The following is a 14,957-nucleotide window of genomic DNA, read 5'->3' as shown; positions in this document are numbered from 1 at the left end:
GCAGATTCATACTCCGATGCAATTCAATACTATTGAAATTGGGTCTCGGTAAAACATGATACCCATTTACGGCCCCGCCCTCGCGAATCAGCGATTCAATGACTGGTTGACTTAGCATAGATGGGGGGATCGGGTGCAAAGTATCACTAGTCGATGCCCTATCAGTACGTGGGTTATCTGATGTTCGGATGGTGTTACTTGTCGAGGATCTATCGGTACAAATATTATCTACAGTGCGCGATGCATTACTAGTCGTCGGTCTTTCAGTATCAACATTACCTGTAGGCGGGGCTGTGGTGCAAGATGTAGCAGCATTGAAAGACGATGGGGTATCAATATCGACATTACCTCCGGGGAAAACTGGATCGCTTGATGCTGATTCATGGTCATTTTTTAATGCATATCCATCTTGTACAATTTGTATATTGCATTCATTTAATAATTCATGTAACCGATCACATAGATTAATATTGGGCAATTGATCAATAGCTATTTCTAAATGCTCTAAATTACAAGTCTGTGATGATGGATCTACATTAAAAGATGGTGTTACAAATTCTGGATACGTATTTATCATTCGCTGTAACGCATCACACAAACTATGGGGGCTATCCATCTGCATTTCAAACATTCGCTGTAACTGGTCTGAAAGATTTTGGTCTGGATGACAGCACTGTGTATCGGTTGCGGAATTTTTTTTAACATCATCCATTTTAATTTTTATTTAGACCTGAAATTACGCAATGTTGCAAAACCCTGAGAATTCAGTTTTTAAAAATACATTCAATCAAACACAAATGTAAAAAATCACTACGTGACAGAAATGGTAATACACACACACACACACAAATTATAATGTTGAAAACATACCTAATAGAGTGAAATGAAATTTATACAAAATAACATACGCTGCTGTGACCTATCTTCGGTGTACATCGCTGCTCAAAACTCCGAGAAGATTGACAATTAATCGACGTTCCCTGAGCTGATCGCTTAATATGCATAACACTTTCTCGTGATTCTCAGACCAAGATGCTTGCAATCTTTGGATAGAATTTTCGAGTCTCTGGTCTAGTTCGTATAAAACACCCTGTAATTCGAGTATGTTGCTGTCCTGGACATCCATGCGTGCATTAATCGCGTTGAATCCCTCGTCTATTCTACGACATAATGATGTGTAGTATACATCTAACTGGGCACGGTACTCTGCGTGTAGCGCCACCGTTCTATTGCAAATCTCATCACCCTGAGCAATAAGTCTGTTAATGAACGCGTGTATCAGAGCATTATCAATACAGGGTTGATCATTCTGCTCCGGGGTAGGTTGAACCACTTCTTCTTCTTCTTCTTCTTCTTCCTCTTCTTCGGCCACTTCTTCTTCTTCTACTTCTTCAGCATCGTGCAGATTGTCAAAAGGATACGGTGTTTGTCTAGCTCTCACGACATCCTCGTCGTAATCATCATTTGACCAAGAGACCTGATCCCATCGCTCCTGCTGTGTCTCGGTCCATAATGGCAAATCCTCTGTACTGCCTAATTGATCAGCTGTGTAGAGAAAGAGAAATGACAAAGTTCAAATTAAAATCTAATGCAGAGCGTATAACAGTTGTACAATCATCAGATTAAATAGAACAATAAAATAACGAACTCATAATCAAATATAGCTGCAAGCAGCAATCACCGGGGCCAAGCGCAAGCAAGACGACAAGACATGTCAAAGTGGCTGGAAGTGAGACCAACTGCAGCAAGGAGCAATTGAAGACATTTAAAGATGAATTTTGGCAAAATGGTTGAAAAAATCACATACAATAACTAAAAATATGATTATCACTTTCGACCAATAGGTGGCGCAGTTACGAAACTGATGTGATGTGGTCAGAGTGAAGTGACAATGACACATACAAAGTTTGGTGTCAATATGTCAAGGCATTGCAGATATAAAGCCTGAATAGTCATTTTGGCATCATGCCTCAACTTTGCCACTGCGGTGTATGAAAACGGTTTCGTCTATCGACACGAAATCCATAACTTTTACTCGGCACGGTCTGGAGATGACACGATCCGATTTTGGTGAAAATCGGACGTTCGGTCTAGGAGGAGTTTGAAAAAGTAGGTTTTAAAAGAAAATAAATATGGCGGACAGGAAGTTTGGCTGACTATGGCAAAATTGGTATCTATGTTTTCAGCATAACCCAAGGAATCTATTGAGATCAGTGTCATTACTATAGGCTAATTTATTCAAAAGTTATTAGCATTTCGTGAAAATTTGTTACAACTTTTGACCAAAAGGTGGCGCTGTCTTTAAATCTGTTGAGTACTTTCAGGACATGGTTTTGATGGCACATACTGAGTTTCATAATGTTACAGCAATGCATTCGTTAAGTATAGCATTTTACATCACTAAACTGCATTGAAGTCAATGGGAATTTCATGTTTAGTTTAGTTTTAGCGCCACCAAGAGGCTCAATCCCACAGTTTTTTTTGTGTGTCCTCAGACTGAGCCCATGCATCTGTGTGTCAATTTTGGTGAAAATATCTCAATTAGATTCAACGTTATAGACATTTATGTTAAAAAACACGTCAAAAACGACTGACACGTGACTTTGATTGAATTTTACTACCCCTTACGATCAATATTTTGAGATTTGGGCATTGTTGTATAGCTATCGACCTATGTTTCCAAACTTCTGAAGGTGGTTTCGTCTCGATCGGACTAGCGGTTTCGAAGATATTGCCAAATGTTTTTTAAGCGCTAAATTACAACGCTGCACAAACCATATGCCGAAACCTGGCAAGTCTGGTATCGTTGGACTCGGCAACAATTCAGGAGTCTAAGGAGATGACTCCCGTGAGAATAAGTCGACCACACCCAAAGTTATAAGCATTTGAAAAAAAAAATTATCCACTAGGTGGCGCTGTTTCGAAACTTCTCAGGCTCCTTCAGGGCATTGTACTGATGACCCATACCGAGTTTCGTAAAAATTCGTTCATGCGTTCAAAAAATACAGCATTTTAGCACATAATTCAAAATGGCCGACAGACAAAATGGCCGATCTGGAAAAATTGGATATCAGTCGACTCGGCATGCCGCCCTGAATCTAACGAGACCAGGTTTAGGATTATTGGACAAACCGTTCAGAAGTTATAAGCCAAAATAGCAATTTTTCATATCTCTGGACCAGTAGGTGGCGCTGTGCCGAAACGCTGCATGTAGCCTCAGGTCATGCTTGTGATGACATGTACCAAGTTTGGTCTGAATACGATAAAGCGTTGCGGAGATACAGCCTTAAGTCTGTTTTTGCAAGCGCTACGTAAAATTTGTTTGTGCGTTTATCAAAAACGGTTAAGCGAGTCAACTTGAATTCCATAACTTTTTGTCGGCACTGCCTGAAGATGATCTGGTGCAATTTTGGTGAGAATCGGACAAACCGTCTAGGACGAGTTCGCAAAAGTACGCTTTTTTGAGAATTCAAAATGGCGGACAATTTTTCGTGACGGAAAATGACGTCATAGGGTGCAATCAAATCGCCATGAGCTCAGGAATCAGAGGAAAAAAGAATTTTGTTGATAGGCCTTACGGTTTAAAAGTTATTAGCATACAATTTCTGAAACTTTGGATAGGTGGTGGCGCTAGAGGGAATGAGTTAGAAACACCAAAATTGGTGTATTTGATGTTGGGACTGTCCTCTATCAGAATGTCAAATCAAAACAACTTTCCCGCATACGCTTCTATGGGCTGCCATAGACGCCCAGTCGGAAGAAAAAGAAGAAATATAGCTGCAAGCAGCAATCACCGGGGCCAAGCGCAAGCAAGACGACAAGACGTGCCAAAGTGGCTGGGAGTGAGAGATCAACTGCAGCAAGGAGCAATTGAAGACATTTAAAGATAAATTTTGGCAAAATGGTTGAAAAATCACATGCATTAACTTAAAAATATGATTTAATAGATAATCACTTTCGACCAATAGGTGGCGCAGTTACAAAACTGTTGTGATGTGGTCAGAGTGAAGTGACGACGACACATACAAAGTTTGGTGTCAATATGTCAAGGCATTGCAGATATAAAGCCTGAATAGTCACTTTGGCATTATGCCTCAACTTTGCATCTGCGGTATACGACCATGGTTTTGTCTATCGACACGAAATCCATAACTTTTACTTGGCACGGTCTGGAGATGACAAGATCCGATTTTGGTGAAAATCGGACAGTCGGTCTAGGAGAAGTTCGAAAAAGTACATTTTAAAAGGAAATAAAGATGGCGGACAGGAAGTTTGGCTGACTATGAATAAATTGGTATCTATGTTTTCAGCATAACCCAAGGAATCTATTAAGACCAGTTTCATTACTATAGGCAAATGTATGCAAAAGTTATTAGCATTTTAGGAAATTTTGTTACAACTTTTGACCAAAAGGTGGCGCTGTCTCATAATCTTTTGAGTACCTTTAGGGCCTTGTACTGATGACCCATACTGAGTTTGGTAACGATACGTTCATGTGTTCATAAAATACAGCATTTTAGCACATAATTCAAAATGGCCGACAGCCAAAATGGCCGATATGGGAAAATTGGATATCAGTCGACTCAGCACGACGCCCTGAATCTAACGAGACCACTTTTGTGATTTTTGGACAAACCGTTCAGAAGTTATAAGCAAAAAAATAAATTCTTCATATCTCCGGACCAGTAGGTGGCGCTGCGCCGAAACGCAGCATGTAGCCTCAGGTTATGCTTGTGATGACATGTACCAAATTTGGTCTGAATCTGATAAAGCGTTGTGGAGATACAGCATTGAGCCTGTTTTCGCAAGTGCTACGTAAAATTTACTTGCGCGGTATTCGAGAACGGTAATTCGAATCAACTTGATTTCCATAACTTTTTGTCGGCATAGTCTCGAGATGATCTGGTTCAATTTTCGTGAAATTCGGACCAACGGCCTAGGAGGAGTTCGAAAAAGTAGGTTTTTCGGAAAATTCAAAATGGCGGGAAAACTATTATGACGGAAAATGACGTCATAGGATGCAGTCGAATCGTCATGAGCTCAGGAATCAGAGGAAAAAAGAATTTTGTTTCTAGCCCTTAAGGTTCAAAAGTTATTAGCATAAACATGAGTGCAACTTTGGACAGTTGGTGGCGCTAGAGGGATTGATTTGGAGACTCCAAATTTGCTATGGTGATAGTTCAGACTGTCCTCTATATGAGTGCCAAATTTCATAACTTTCCCGCAAGCGGTTCTATAGGCTGCCATAGACTCCCAGTCGGAACAATGAAGAATAATAATAAATATAGCTGCAAGCAGCAATCACCGGGGCCAAGCGCAAGCAAGACGACAAGACATGCCAAAGTGGCTGGAAGTGAGAGACCAACTGCAGCAAGGAGCAATTGAAGACATTTAAAGATGAATTTTGGCAAAATGGTTGAAAAATCACACACAATAACTAAAAATATGATTATCACTTTCGACCAATAGGTGGCGCAGTTACGAAACTGATGTGATGTGGTCAGAGTGAAGTGAAAATGACACATACAAAGTTTGGTGTCAATATGTCAAGGCATTGCAGATATAAAGCCTGAATAGTCATTTTGGCATCATGCCTCAAATTTGCCACTGCGGTATATGAAAACGGTTTCGTCTATCGACACGAAATCCATAACTTTTACTCGGCACAGTCTGGAGATGACACGATCCGATTTTGGTGAAAATCGGACGTTCGGTCTAGGAGGAGTTCGAAAAAGTAGGTTTTAAAAGAAAATAAAGATGGCGGACAGGAACTTTGATTGACTATGGCAAAATTGGTATCTATGTTTTCAGCATAACCCAAGGAATCTATTGAGATCAGTGTCATTACTATAGGCAAATTTATTCAAAAGTTATTAGCATTTTTGGAAATTTCATTATAACTTTTGACCAAAAGGTGGCGCTGTCTCATAAATTTTTGAGTACTTTTAGGGCGTTGTACTGATGACCCATACTGAGTTTCGTAACGATACGTTCATGCGTTCATAAAATACAGCATTTTAGCACATAATTCAAAATGGCCGACAGCCAAAATGGCCGATATGGGAAAATTGGATATCAGTCGACTCAGCACGATGCCCTGAATCTAACGAGACCACTTTTGTGATTTTTGGACAAACCATTCAGAAGTTATAAGCAAAAATATAAATTCTTCATATCTCCGGACCAGTAGGTGGCGCTGCGCCGAAACGCAGCATGTAGCCTCAAGTCATGCTTGTGATGACATGTACCAAATTTGGTCTGAATCCGATAAAGCGTTGTGGAGATACGGCCTTACGTCTGTTTTTGCAAGCGCTACGTAAAATTTATTTGCGCGGTATTCGAGAACGGTAATTCGAATCAACTTGAATTCCATAACTTTTTGTCGTCATGGTCTGGAGTTGATCTGGTTCAATTTTCGTGAAATTCGGAGCAACGGCCTAGGAGGAGTTCGAAAAAGTAGGTTTTTTGGAAAATTCAAAATGGCGGGAAAACTATTATGACGGAAAATGACGTCATAGGGTGCAGTCGAATCGTCGTGAGCTCAGGAATCAGAGGAAAAAAGAATTTTGATTCTAGCCCTTACGGTTCAAAAGTTATCAGCATAGACATGAGTGAAACTTTGGACTGTTGGTGGCGCTAGAGGGAATGAGTTGGAGACACCAAAATTGGTGTATTTAATGTTGGGACTGTCCTCTATAAGAATGTCAAATAAAATCAACTTTCCCGCAAGCGGTTCATAGGGCTGCCATAGACTTCAATGGCGGAAGAAGAAACGGAAGAATAAATATAGCTGCAAGCAGCAATCACCGGGGCCAAGCGCAAGCAAGACGACAAGACATGCCAAAGTGGCTGGAAGTGAGAGACCAACTGCAGCAAGGAGCAATTGAAGACATTTAAAGATGAATTTTGGCAAAATGGTTGAAAAATCACATACATTAACTAAAAATATGATTATCACTTTCGACCAATAGGTGGCGCAGTTACGAAACTGATGTGATGTGGTCAGAGTGAAGTGACAATGACACTTACAAAGTTTGGTGTCAATATGTCAAGGCATTGCAGATATAAAGCCTGAATAGTCATTTTGGCATCATGCCTCAACTTTGCCACTGCGGTATACGAAAACGGTTTCGTCTATCGACACGAAATCCATAACTTTTACTCGGCACGGTCTGGAGATGACACGATCCGATTTTGGTGAAAATCGGACCTTCGGTCTAGGAGGAGTTCGAAAAAGTAGGTTTTAAAAGAAAATAAAGATGGCGGACAGGAAGTTTGGCTGACTATGGCAAAATTGGTATCTATGTTTTCAGCATAACCCAAGGAATCTATTGAGATCAGTGTCATTACTATAGGCAAATTTATTCAAAAGTTATTAGCATTTTTGGAAATTTCATTATAACTTTTGACCAAAAGGTGGCGGTGTCTCATAAATTTTTGAGTACCTTTAGGGCGTTGTACTGATGACCCATACTGAGTTTCGTAACGATACGTTCATGCGTTCATAAAATACAGCATTTTAGCACATAATTCAAAATGGCCGACAGCCAAAATGGCCGATATGGGAAAATTGGATATCAGTCAACTCAGCACGACGCCCTGAATCTAACGAGACCACTTTTGTGATTTTTGGACAAACCGTTCAGAAGTTATAAGCAAAAACATAAATTCTTCATATCTCCGGACCAGTAGGTGGCGCTGTGCCGAAACGCAGCATGTAGCCTCAAGTCATGCTTGTGATGACATGTACCAAATTTGGTCTGAATCCGATAAAGCGTTGTGGAGATACGGCCTTACGTCTGTTTTCGCAAGCGCTACGTAAAATTTATTTGCGCGGTATTCGAGAACGGTAATTCGAATCAACTTGAATTCCATAACTTTTGGTCGTCAAGGTCTGGAGATGATCTGGTTCATTTTTCGTGAAATTCGGAGCAACGGCCTAGGAGGAGTTAGAAAAAGTAGGTTTTTCGGAAAATTCAAAATGGCGGGAAAACTATTATGACGGAAAATGACGTCATAGGGTGCAATCGAATCGTCGTGAGCTCAGGAATCAGAGGAAAAAAGAATTTTGTTTCTAGCCCTTGTGGTTCAAAAGTTATTAGCATAAACATGAGTGAAACTTTGGACAGCTGGTGGCGCTAGAGGGAATGAGTTGGAGACTCCAAATTTGCTATGGTGATAGTTCAGGCTGTCCTCTATCACTGTGCCAATTTGTATAAGTTTCCCGCAAACGGTTCTATAGGCTGCCATAGACGCCCAGTCGGAAGAAAAAGAAAAAGAAAAAGAAGAAATATAGCTGCAAGCAGCAATCACCGGGGCCAAGCGCAAGCAAGACGACAAGACATGCCAAAGTGGCTGGGAGTGTGAGACCCACTGCAGCAAGGAGCAATTAAAGACATTTGAAGATGAATTTTGGCAAAATGGTTGAAAAATCACATACAATAACTAAAAATATGATTATCACTTTCGACCAATAGGTGGCGCAGTTACGAAACTGATGTGATGTGGTCAGAGTGAAGTGACAATGACACATACAAAGTTTGGTGTCAATATGTCAAGGCATTGCAGATATAAAGCCTGAATAGTCATTTTGGCATCATGCCTCAACTTTGCCACTGCGGTATACGAAAACGGTTTTGTCTATCGACACGAAATCCATAACTTTTACTCGGCACAGTCTGGAGATGACACGATCCGATTTTGGTGAAAATCGGACGTTCGGTCTAGGAGGAGTTCGAAAAAGTAGGTTTTAAAAGAAAATAAAGATGGCGGACAGGAACTTTGATTGACTATGGCAAAATTGGTATCTATGTTTTCAGCATAACCCAAGGAATCTATTGAGATCAGTGTCATTACTATAGGCAAATTCATTCAAAAGTTATTAGCATTTTTGGAAATTTCATTATAACTTTTGACCAAAAGGTGGCGCTGTCTCATACATTTTTGAGTACCTTTAGGGCGTTGTACTGATGACCCATACTGAGTTTCGCAACGATATGTTCATGCATTCATAAAATACAGCATTTTAGCACATAATTAAAAATGGCCGACAGCCAAAATGGCCGATATGGGAAAATTGGATATCAGTCAACTCAGCACGACGCTCTGAATCTAACGAGACCACTTTTGTGATTTTTGGACAAACCATTCAGAAGTTATAAGCAAAAACATAAATTATTCATATCTCCGGACCAGTAGGTGGCGCTGCGCCGAAACGCAGCATGTAGCCTCAGGTTATGCTTGTGATGACATGTACCATATTTGGTCTGAATCTGATAAAGCGTTGTGGAGATACAGCCTTACGTCTGTTTTCGCAAGCGCTACGTAAAATTTATTTGCGCGGTATTCGAGAACGGTAATTCGAATCAACTTGATTTCCATAACTTTTGGTCGTCAAGGTCTGGAGATGATCTGGTTCATTTTTCGTGAAATTCGGAGCAACGGTCTAGGAGGAGTTCGAAAAAGTAGGTTTTTCGGAAAATTCAAAATGGCGGGAAAACTATTATGACGGAAAATGACGGCATAGGGTGCACTCGAATCGTCATGAGCTCAGGAATCAGAGGAAAAAATAATTTTGTTTCTAGCCCTTGTGGTTCAAAAGTTATTAGCATAAACATGAGTGAAACTTTGGACAGCTGGTGGCGCTAGAGGGAATGAGTTGGAGACTCCAAATTTACTATGGTGATAGTTCAGGCTGTCCTCTATCACTGTGCCAATTTTCATAAGTTTCCCGCAAACGGTTCTATAGGCTGCCATAGACGCCCAGTCGGAAGAAAAAGAAAAAGAAAAAGAAAAAGAAAAAGAAAAAGAAAAAGAAAAAGAAAAAGAAGAATAAGAACGGGAACAGATACAATAGGTGCCCGCACCTTCAGTGCTTGGCCCCTAATAAGAACGGGAACAGATACAATAGGTGCCCGCACCTTCAGTGCTTGGCCCCTAAATATAGCTGCAAGCAGCCATTACGGGGCCAAGCGCAAGCAAGACGACAAGACATGCCAAAGTGGCTGGGAGTGTGTGACCAACTGCAGCAAGGAGCAATTGAAGACATTTAAAGATGAATTTTGGCAAAATGGTTGAAAAATCACATACAATAACTAAAAATATGATTATCACTTTCGACCAATAGGTGGCGCAATTACGAAACTGATGTGATGTGGTCAGAGTGAAGTGACAATGACACATATAAAGTTTGGTGTCAATATGTCAAGGCATTGCAGATATAAAGCCTGAATAGTCATTTTGGCATCATGCCTCAACTTTGCATCTTCGGTATACAAAAACGGTTTTGTCTATCGACACGAAATCCATAACTTTTACTCGGCACGGTCTGGAGATGACACGAACCGATTTTGGTGAAAATCGGACCTTCGGTCTAGGAGGAGTTCGAAAAAGTAGGTTTTAAAAGAAAATAAAGATGGCGGACAGGAAGTTTGACTGACTATGGCAAAATTGGTATCTATGTTTTCAGCATAACCCAAGGAATCTATTGAGATCAGTGTCATTACTATAGGCAAATTTATTCAAAAGTTATTAGCATTTTTGGAAATTTCATTATAACTTTTGACCAAAAGGTGGCGCTGTCTCATAAATTTTTGAGTACCTTTAGGGCGTTGTACTGATGACCCATACTGAGTTTCGTAACGATACGTTCATGCGTTCATAAAATACAGCATTTTAGCACATAATTCAAAATGGCCGACAGCCAAAATGGCCGATATGGGAAAATTGGATATCAGTCAACTCAGCACGACGCCCTGAATCTAACGAGACCACTTTTGTGATTTTTGGACAAACCGTTCAGAAGTTATAAGCAAAAACATAAATTCTTCATATCTCCGGACCAGTAGGTGGCGCTGCGCCGAAACGCAGCATGTAGCCTCAGGTCATGCTTGTGATGACATGTACCAAATTTGGCCTGAATCCGATAAAGCGTTGTGGAGATACGGCCTTACGTCTGTTTTCGCAAGCGCTACGTAAAATTTATTTGCGCGGTATTCGAGAACGGTAATTCGAATCAACTTGAATTCCATAACTTTTGGTCGTCAAGGTCTGGAGATGATCTGGTTAATTTTTTGTGAAATTCGGAGCAACGGCCTAGGAGGAGTTCGAAAAAGTAGGTTTTTCGGAAAATTCAAAATGGCGGGAAAACTATTATGACGGAAAATGACGTCATATGGTGCATTCGAATTGTCAAGAGCTCAGGAATCAGAGGAAAAACGAATTTTGTTTCTAGCCCTTGTGGTTCAAAAGTTATTAGCATAAACATGAGTGCAACTTTGGACAGCTGGTGGCGCTAGAGGGAATAAGTTGGAGACTCCAAATTTGCTATGGTGATAGATCAGGCTATCCTCTATCACTGTGCCAATTTGTATAAGTTTCCCGCAAACGGTTCTATAGGCTGCCATAGACGCCCAGTCGGAAGAAAAAGAAAAAAAAGAAGAAATATAGCTGCAAGCAGCAATCACCGGGGCCAAGCGCAAGCAAGACGACAAGACATGCCAAAGTGGCTGGGAGTGTGAGACCCACTGCAGCAAGGAGCAATTAAAGACATTTGAAGATGAATTTTGGCAAAATGGTTGAAAAATCACATACAATAACTAAAAATATGATTATCACTTTCGACCAATAGGTGGCGCAGTTACGAAACTGATGTGATGTGGTCAGAGTGAAGTGACAATGACACATACAAAGTTTGGTGTCAATATGTCAAGGCATTGCAGATATAAAGCCTGAATAGTCATTTTGGCATCATGCCTCAACTTTGCCACTGCGGTATACGAAAACGGTTTTGTCTATCGACACGAAATCCATAACTTTTACTCGGCACAGTCTGGAGATGACACGATCCGATTTTGGTGAAAATCGGACGTTCGGTCTAGGAGGAGTTCGAAAAAGTAGGTTTTAAAAGAAAATAAAGATGGCGGACAGGAACTTTGATTGACTATGGCAAAATTGGTATCTATGTTTTCAGCATAACCCAAGGAATCTATTGAGATCAGTGTCATTACTATAGGCAAATTTATTCAAAAGTTATTAGCATTTTTGGAAATTTCATTATAACTTTTGACCAAAAGGTGGCGCTGTCTCATAAATTTTTGAGTACTTTTAGGGCGTTGTACTGATGACCCATACTGAGTTTCGTAACGATACGTTCATGCGTTCATAAAATACAGCATTTTAGCACATAATTCAAAATGGCCGACAGCCAAAATGGCCGATATGGGAAAATTGGATATCAGTCGACTCAGCACGATGCCCTGAATCTAACGAGACCACTTTTGTGATTTTTGGACAAACCGTTCAGAAGTTATAAGCAAAAATATAAATTCTTCATATCTCCGGACCAGTAGGTGGCGCTGCGCCGAAACGCAGCATGTAGCCTCAGGTCATGCTTGTGATGACATGTACCAAATTTGGTCTGAATCCGATAAAGCGTTGTGGAGATACGGCCTTACGTCTGTTTTTGCAAGCGCTACGTAAAATTTATTTGCGCGGTATTCGAGAACGGTAATTTGAATCAACTTGAATTCCATAACTTTTTGTCGTCATGGTCTGGAGTTGATCTGGTTCAATTTTCGTGAAATTCGGAGCAACGGCCTAGGACGAGTTCGAAAAAGTAGGTTTTTTGGAAAATTCAAAATGGCGGGAAAACTATTATGACGGAAAATGACGTCATAGGGTGCAATCGAATCGTCGTGAGCTCAGGAATCAGAGGAAAAAAGAATTTTGTTGATAGGCCTTACGGTTCAAAAGTTATTAGCATACAATTTCTGAAACTTTGGACAGGTGGTGGCGCTAGAGGGAATGAGTTAGAAACACCAAAATTGGTGTATTTGATGTTGGGAATGTCCTCTGTCAGAATGTCAAACCAAAACAACTTTCCCGCATACGCTTCTATGGGCTGCCATAGACGCCCAGTCGGAAGAAAAAGAAGAAGAAGAAGAACCGGAACAGATACAATAGGTGCCCGCACCTTCAGTGCTTGGCCCCTAAAAAAAGAAAAAGAAGAATAAGAACGGGAACAGATACAATAGGTGCCCGCACCTTCAGTGCTTGGCCCCTAATAAGAACGGGAACAGATACAATAGGTGCCCGCACCTTCAGTGCTTGGCCCCTAAATATAGCTGCAAGCAGCAATCACCGGGGCCAAGCGCAAGCAAGACGACAAGACGTGCCAAAGTGGCTGGGAGTGAGAGATCAACTGCAGCAAGGAGCAATTGAAGACATTAAAAGATGAATTTTGGCAAAATGGTTGAAAAATCACATGCATTAACTTAAAAATATGATTTAATAGATTATCACTTTCGACCAATAGGTGGCGCAATTACGAAACTGATGTGATGTGGTCAGAGTGAAGTGACAATGACACTTACAAAGTTTGGTGTCAATATGTCAAGGCATTGCAGATATAAAGCCTGAATAGTCATTTTGGCATCATGCCTCAACTTTGACACTGCGGTATACAAAAACGGTTTTGTCTATCGACACGAAATCCATAACTTTTACTCGGCACGGTCTGGAGATGACACGATCCGATTTTGGTGAAAATCGGACGTTCGGTCTAGGAGGAGTTCAAAAAGTAGGTTTTAAAACAAAATAAAGATGGCGGACAGGAAGTTTGGCTGACTATGGCAAAATTGGTATCTATGTTTTCAGCATAACCCAAGGAATCTATTGAGATCAGTGTCATTACTATAGGCAAATTTATTCAAAAGTTATTAGCATTTTTGGAAATTTCATTATAACTTTTGACCAAAAGGTGGCGCTGTCTCATAAATTTTTGAGTACCTTTAGGTCGTTGTACTGATGACCCATACTGAGTTTCGTAACGATACGTTCATGCGTTCATAAAATACAGCATTTTAGCACATAATTCAAAATGGCCGACAGCCAAAATGGCCGATATGGGAAAATTGGATATCAGTCAACTCAGCACGACGCCCTGAATCTAACGAGACCACTTTTGTGATTTTTGGACAAACCGTTCAGAAGTTATAAGCAAAAACATAAATTCTTCATATCTTCGGACCAGTAGGTGGCGCTGCGCCGAAACGCAGCATGTAGCCTCAGGTCATGCTTGTGATGACATGTACCAAATTTGGTCTGAATCCGATAAAGCGTTGTGGGGATACGGCCTTACGTCTGTTTTCGCAAGCGCTACGTAAAATTTATTTGCGCGGTATTCGAGAACGGTAATTCTAATCAACTTGAATTCCATAACTTTTGGTTGTCCAGGTCTGGAGATGATCTGGTTCATTTTTCGTGAAATTCGGAGCAACGGCCTAGGAGGAGTTCGAAAAAGTAGGTTTTTCGGAAAATTCAAAATGGCGGGAAAACTATTATGACGAAAAATGACGTCATAGGGTGCAGTCGAATCGTCATGAGCTCAGGAATCAGAGGAAAAAAGAATTTTGTTTCTAGCCCTTGTGGTTCAAAAGTTATTAGCATAAACATGAGTGAAACTTTGGACAGCTGGTGGCGCTAGAGGGAATGAGTTGGAGACTCCAAATTTGCTATGGTGATAGTTCAGGCTGTCCTCTATCACTGTGCCAATTTTCATAAGTTTCCCGCAAACGGTTCTATAGGCTGCCATAGACGCCCAGTCGGAAGAAGAAAAAGAAAAAGAAAATATAGCTGCAAGCAGCAATCACCGGGGCCAAGCGCAAGCAAGACGACAAGACATGCCAAAGTGGCTGGAAGTGTGAGACCAACTGCAGCAAGGAGCAATTGAAGACATTTAAAGATGAATTTTGGCAAAATGGTTGAAAAATCACATACAATAACTAAAAATATGATTATCACTTTCGACCAATAGGTGGCGCAGTTACGAAACTGATGTGATGTGGTCAGAGTGAAGTGACAATGACACTTACAAAGTTTGGTGTCAATATGTCAAGGCATTGCAGATATAAAGCCTGAATAGTGATTTTGGCATCATGCCTCAACTTTGCCACTGC

General features: G+C 40.7%; 1 protein-coding gene across 9 annotated transcripts in view; it reads right to left on the bottom strand.

Annotated features, from left to right (window-relative positions):
* Positions 1-657: 657 nt before the first annotated feature.
* LOC306992993 (uncharacterized protein) overlaps positions 658-14,957 on the bottom strand; it is a 134,569-nt gene continuing 120,269 nt past the window's right edge. For 8 of the 9 annotated variants that reach the window (XM_079602365.1, XM_079602359.1, XM_079602364.1 and 5 more), the window contains one exon: positions 805-1,545. In XM_079602365.1, coding sequence (XP_079458491.1) covers positions 920-1,545 — 626 coding nt within the window. In that variant the 3' untranslated portion in view covers positions 805-919. Of the gene's footprint in view, positions 1,546-14,957 lie in introns of all 9 variants that reach the window. The other variant, XM_079602356.1, reaches the window with a different exon arrangement.

This window comes from Phoxinus phoxinus (genome assembly GCF_949152265.1).
Source record: "Phoxinus phoxinus genome assembly, chromosome: 2".
NCBI lineage: Eukaryota > Metazoa > Chordata > Actinopteri > Cypriniformes > Leuciscidae > Phoxinus > Phoxinus phoxinus.
The sequence above is the reverse complement of the archived record's forward strand: the minus strand, read 5'-3'. Positions and strand labels throughout refer to the sequence as shown.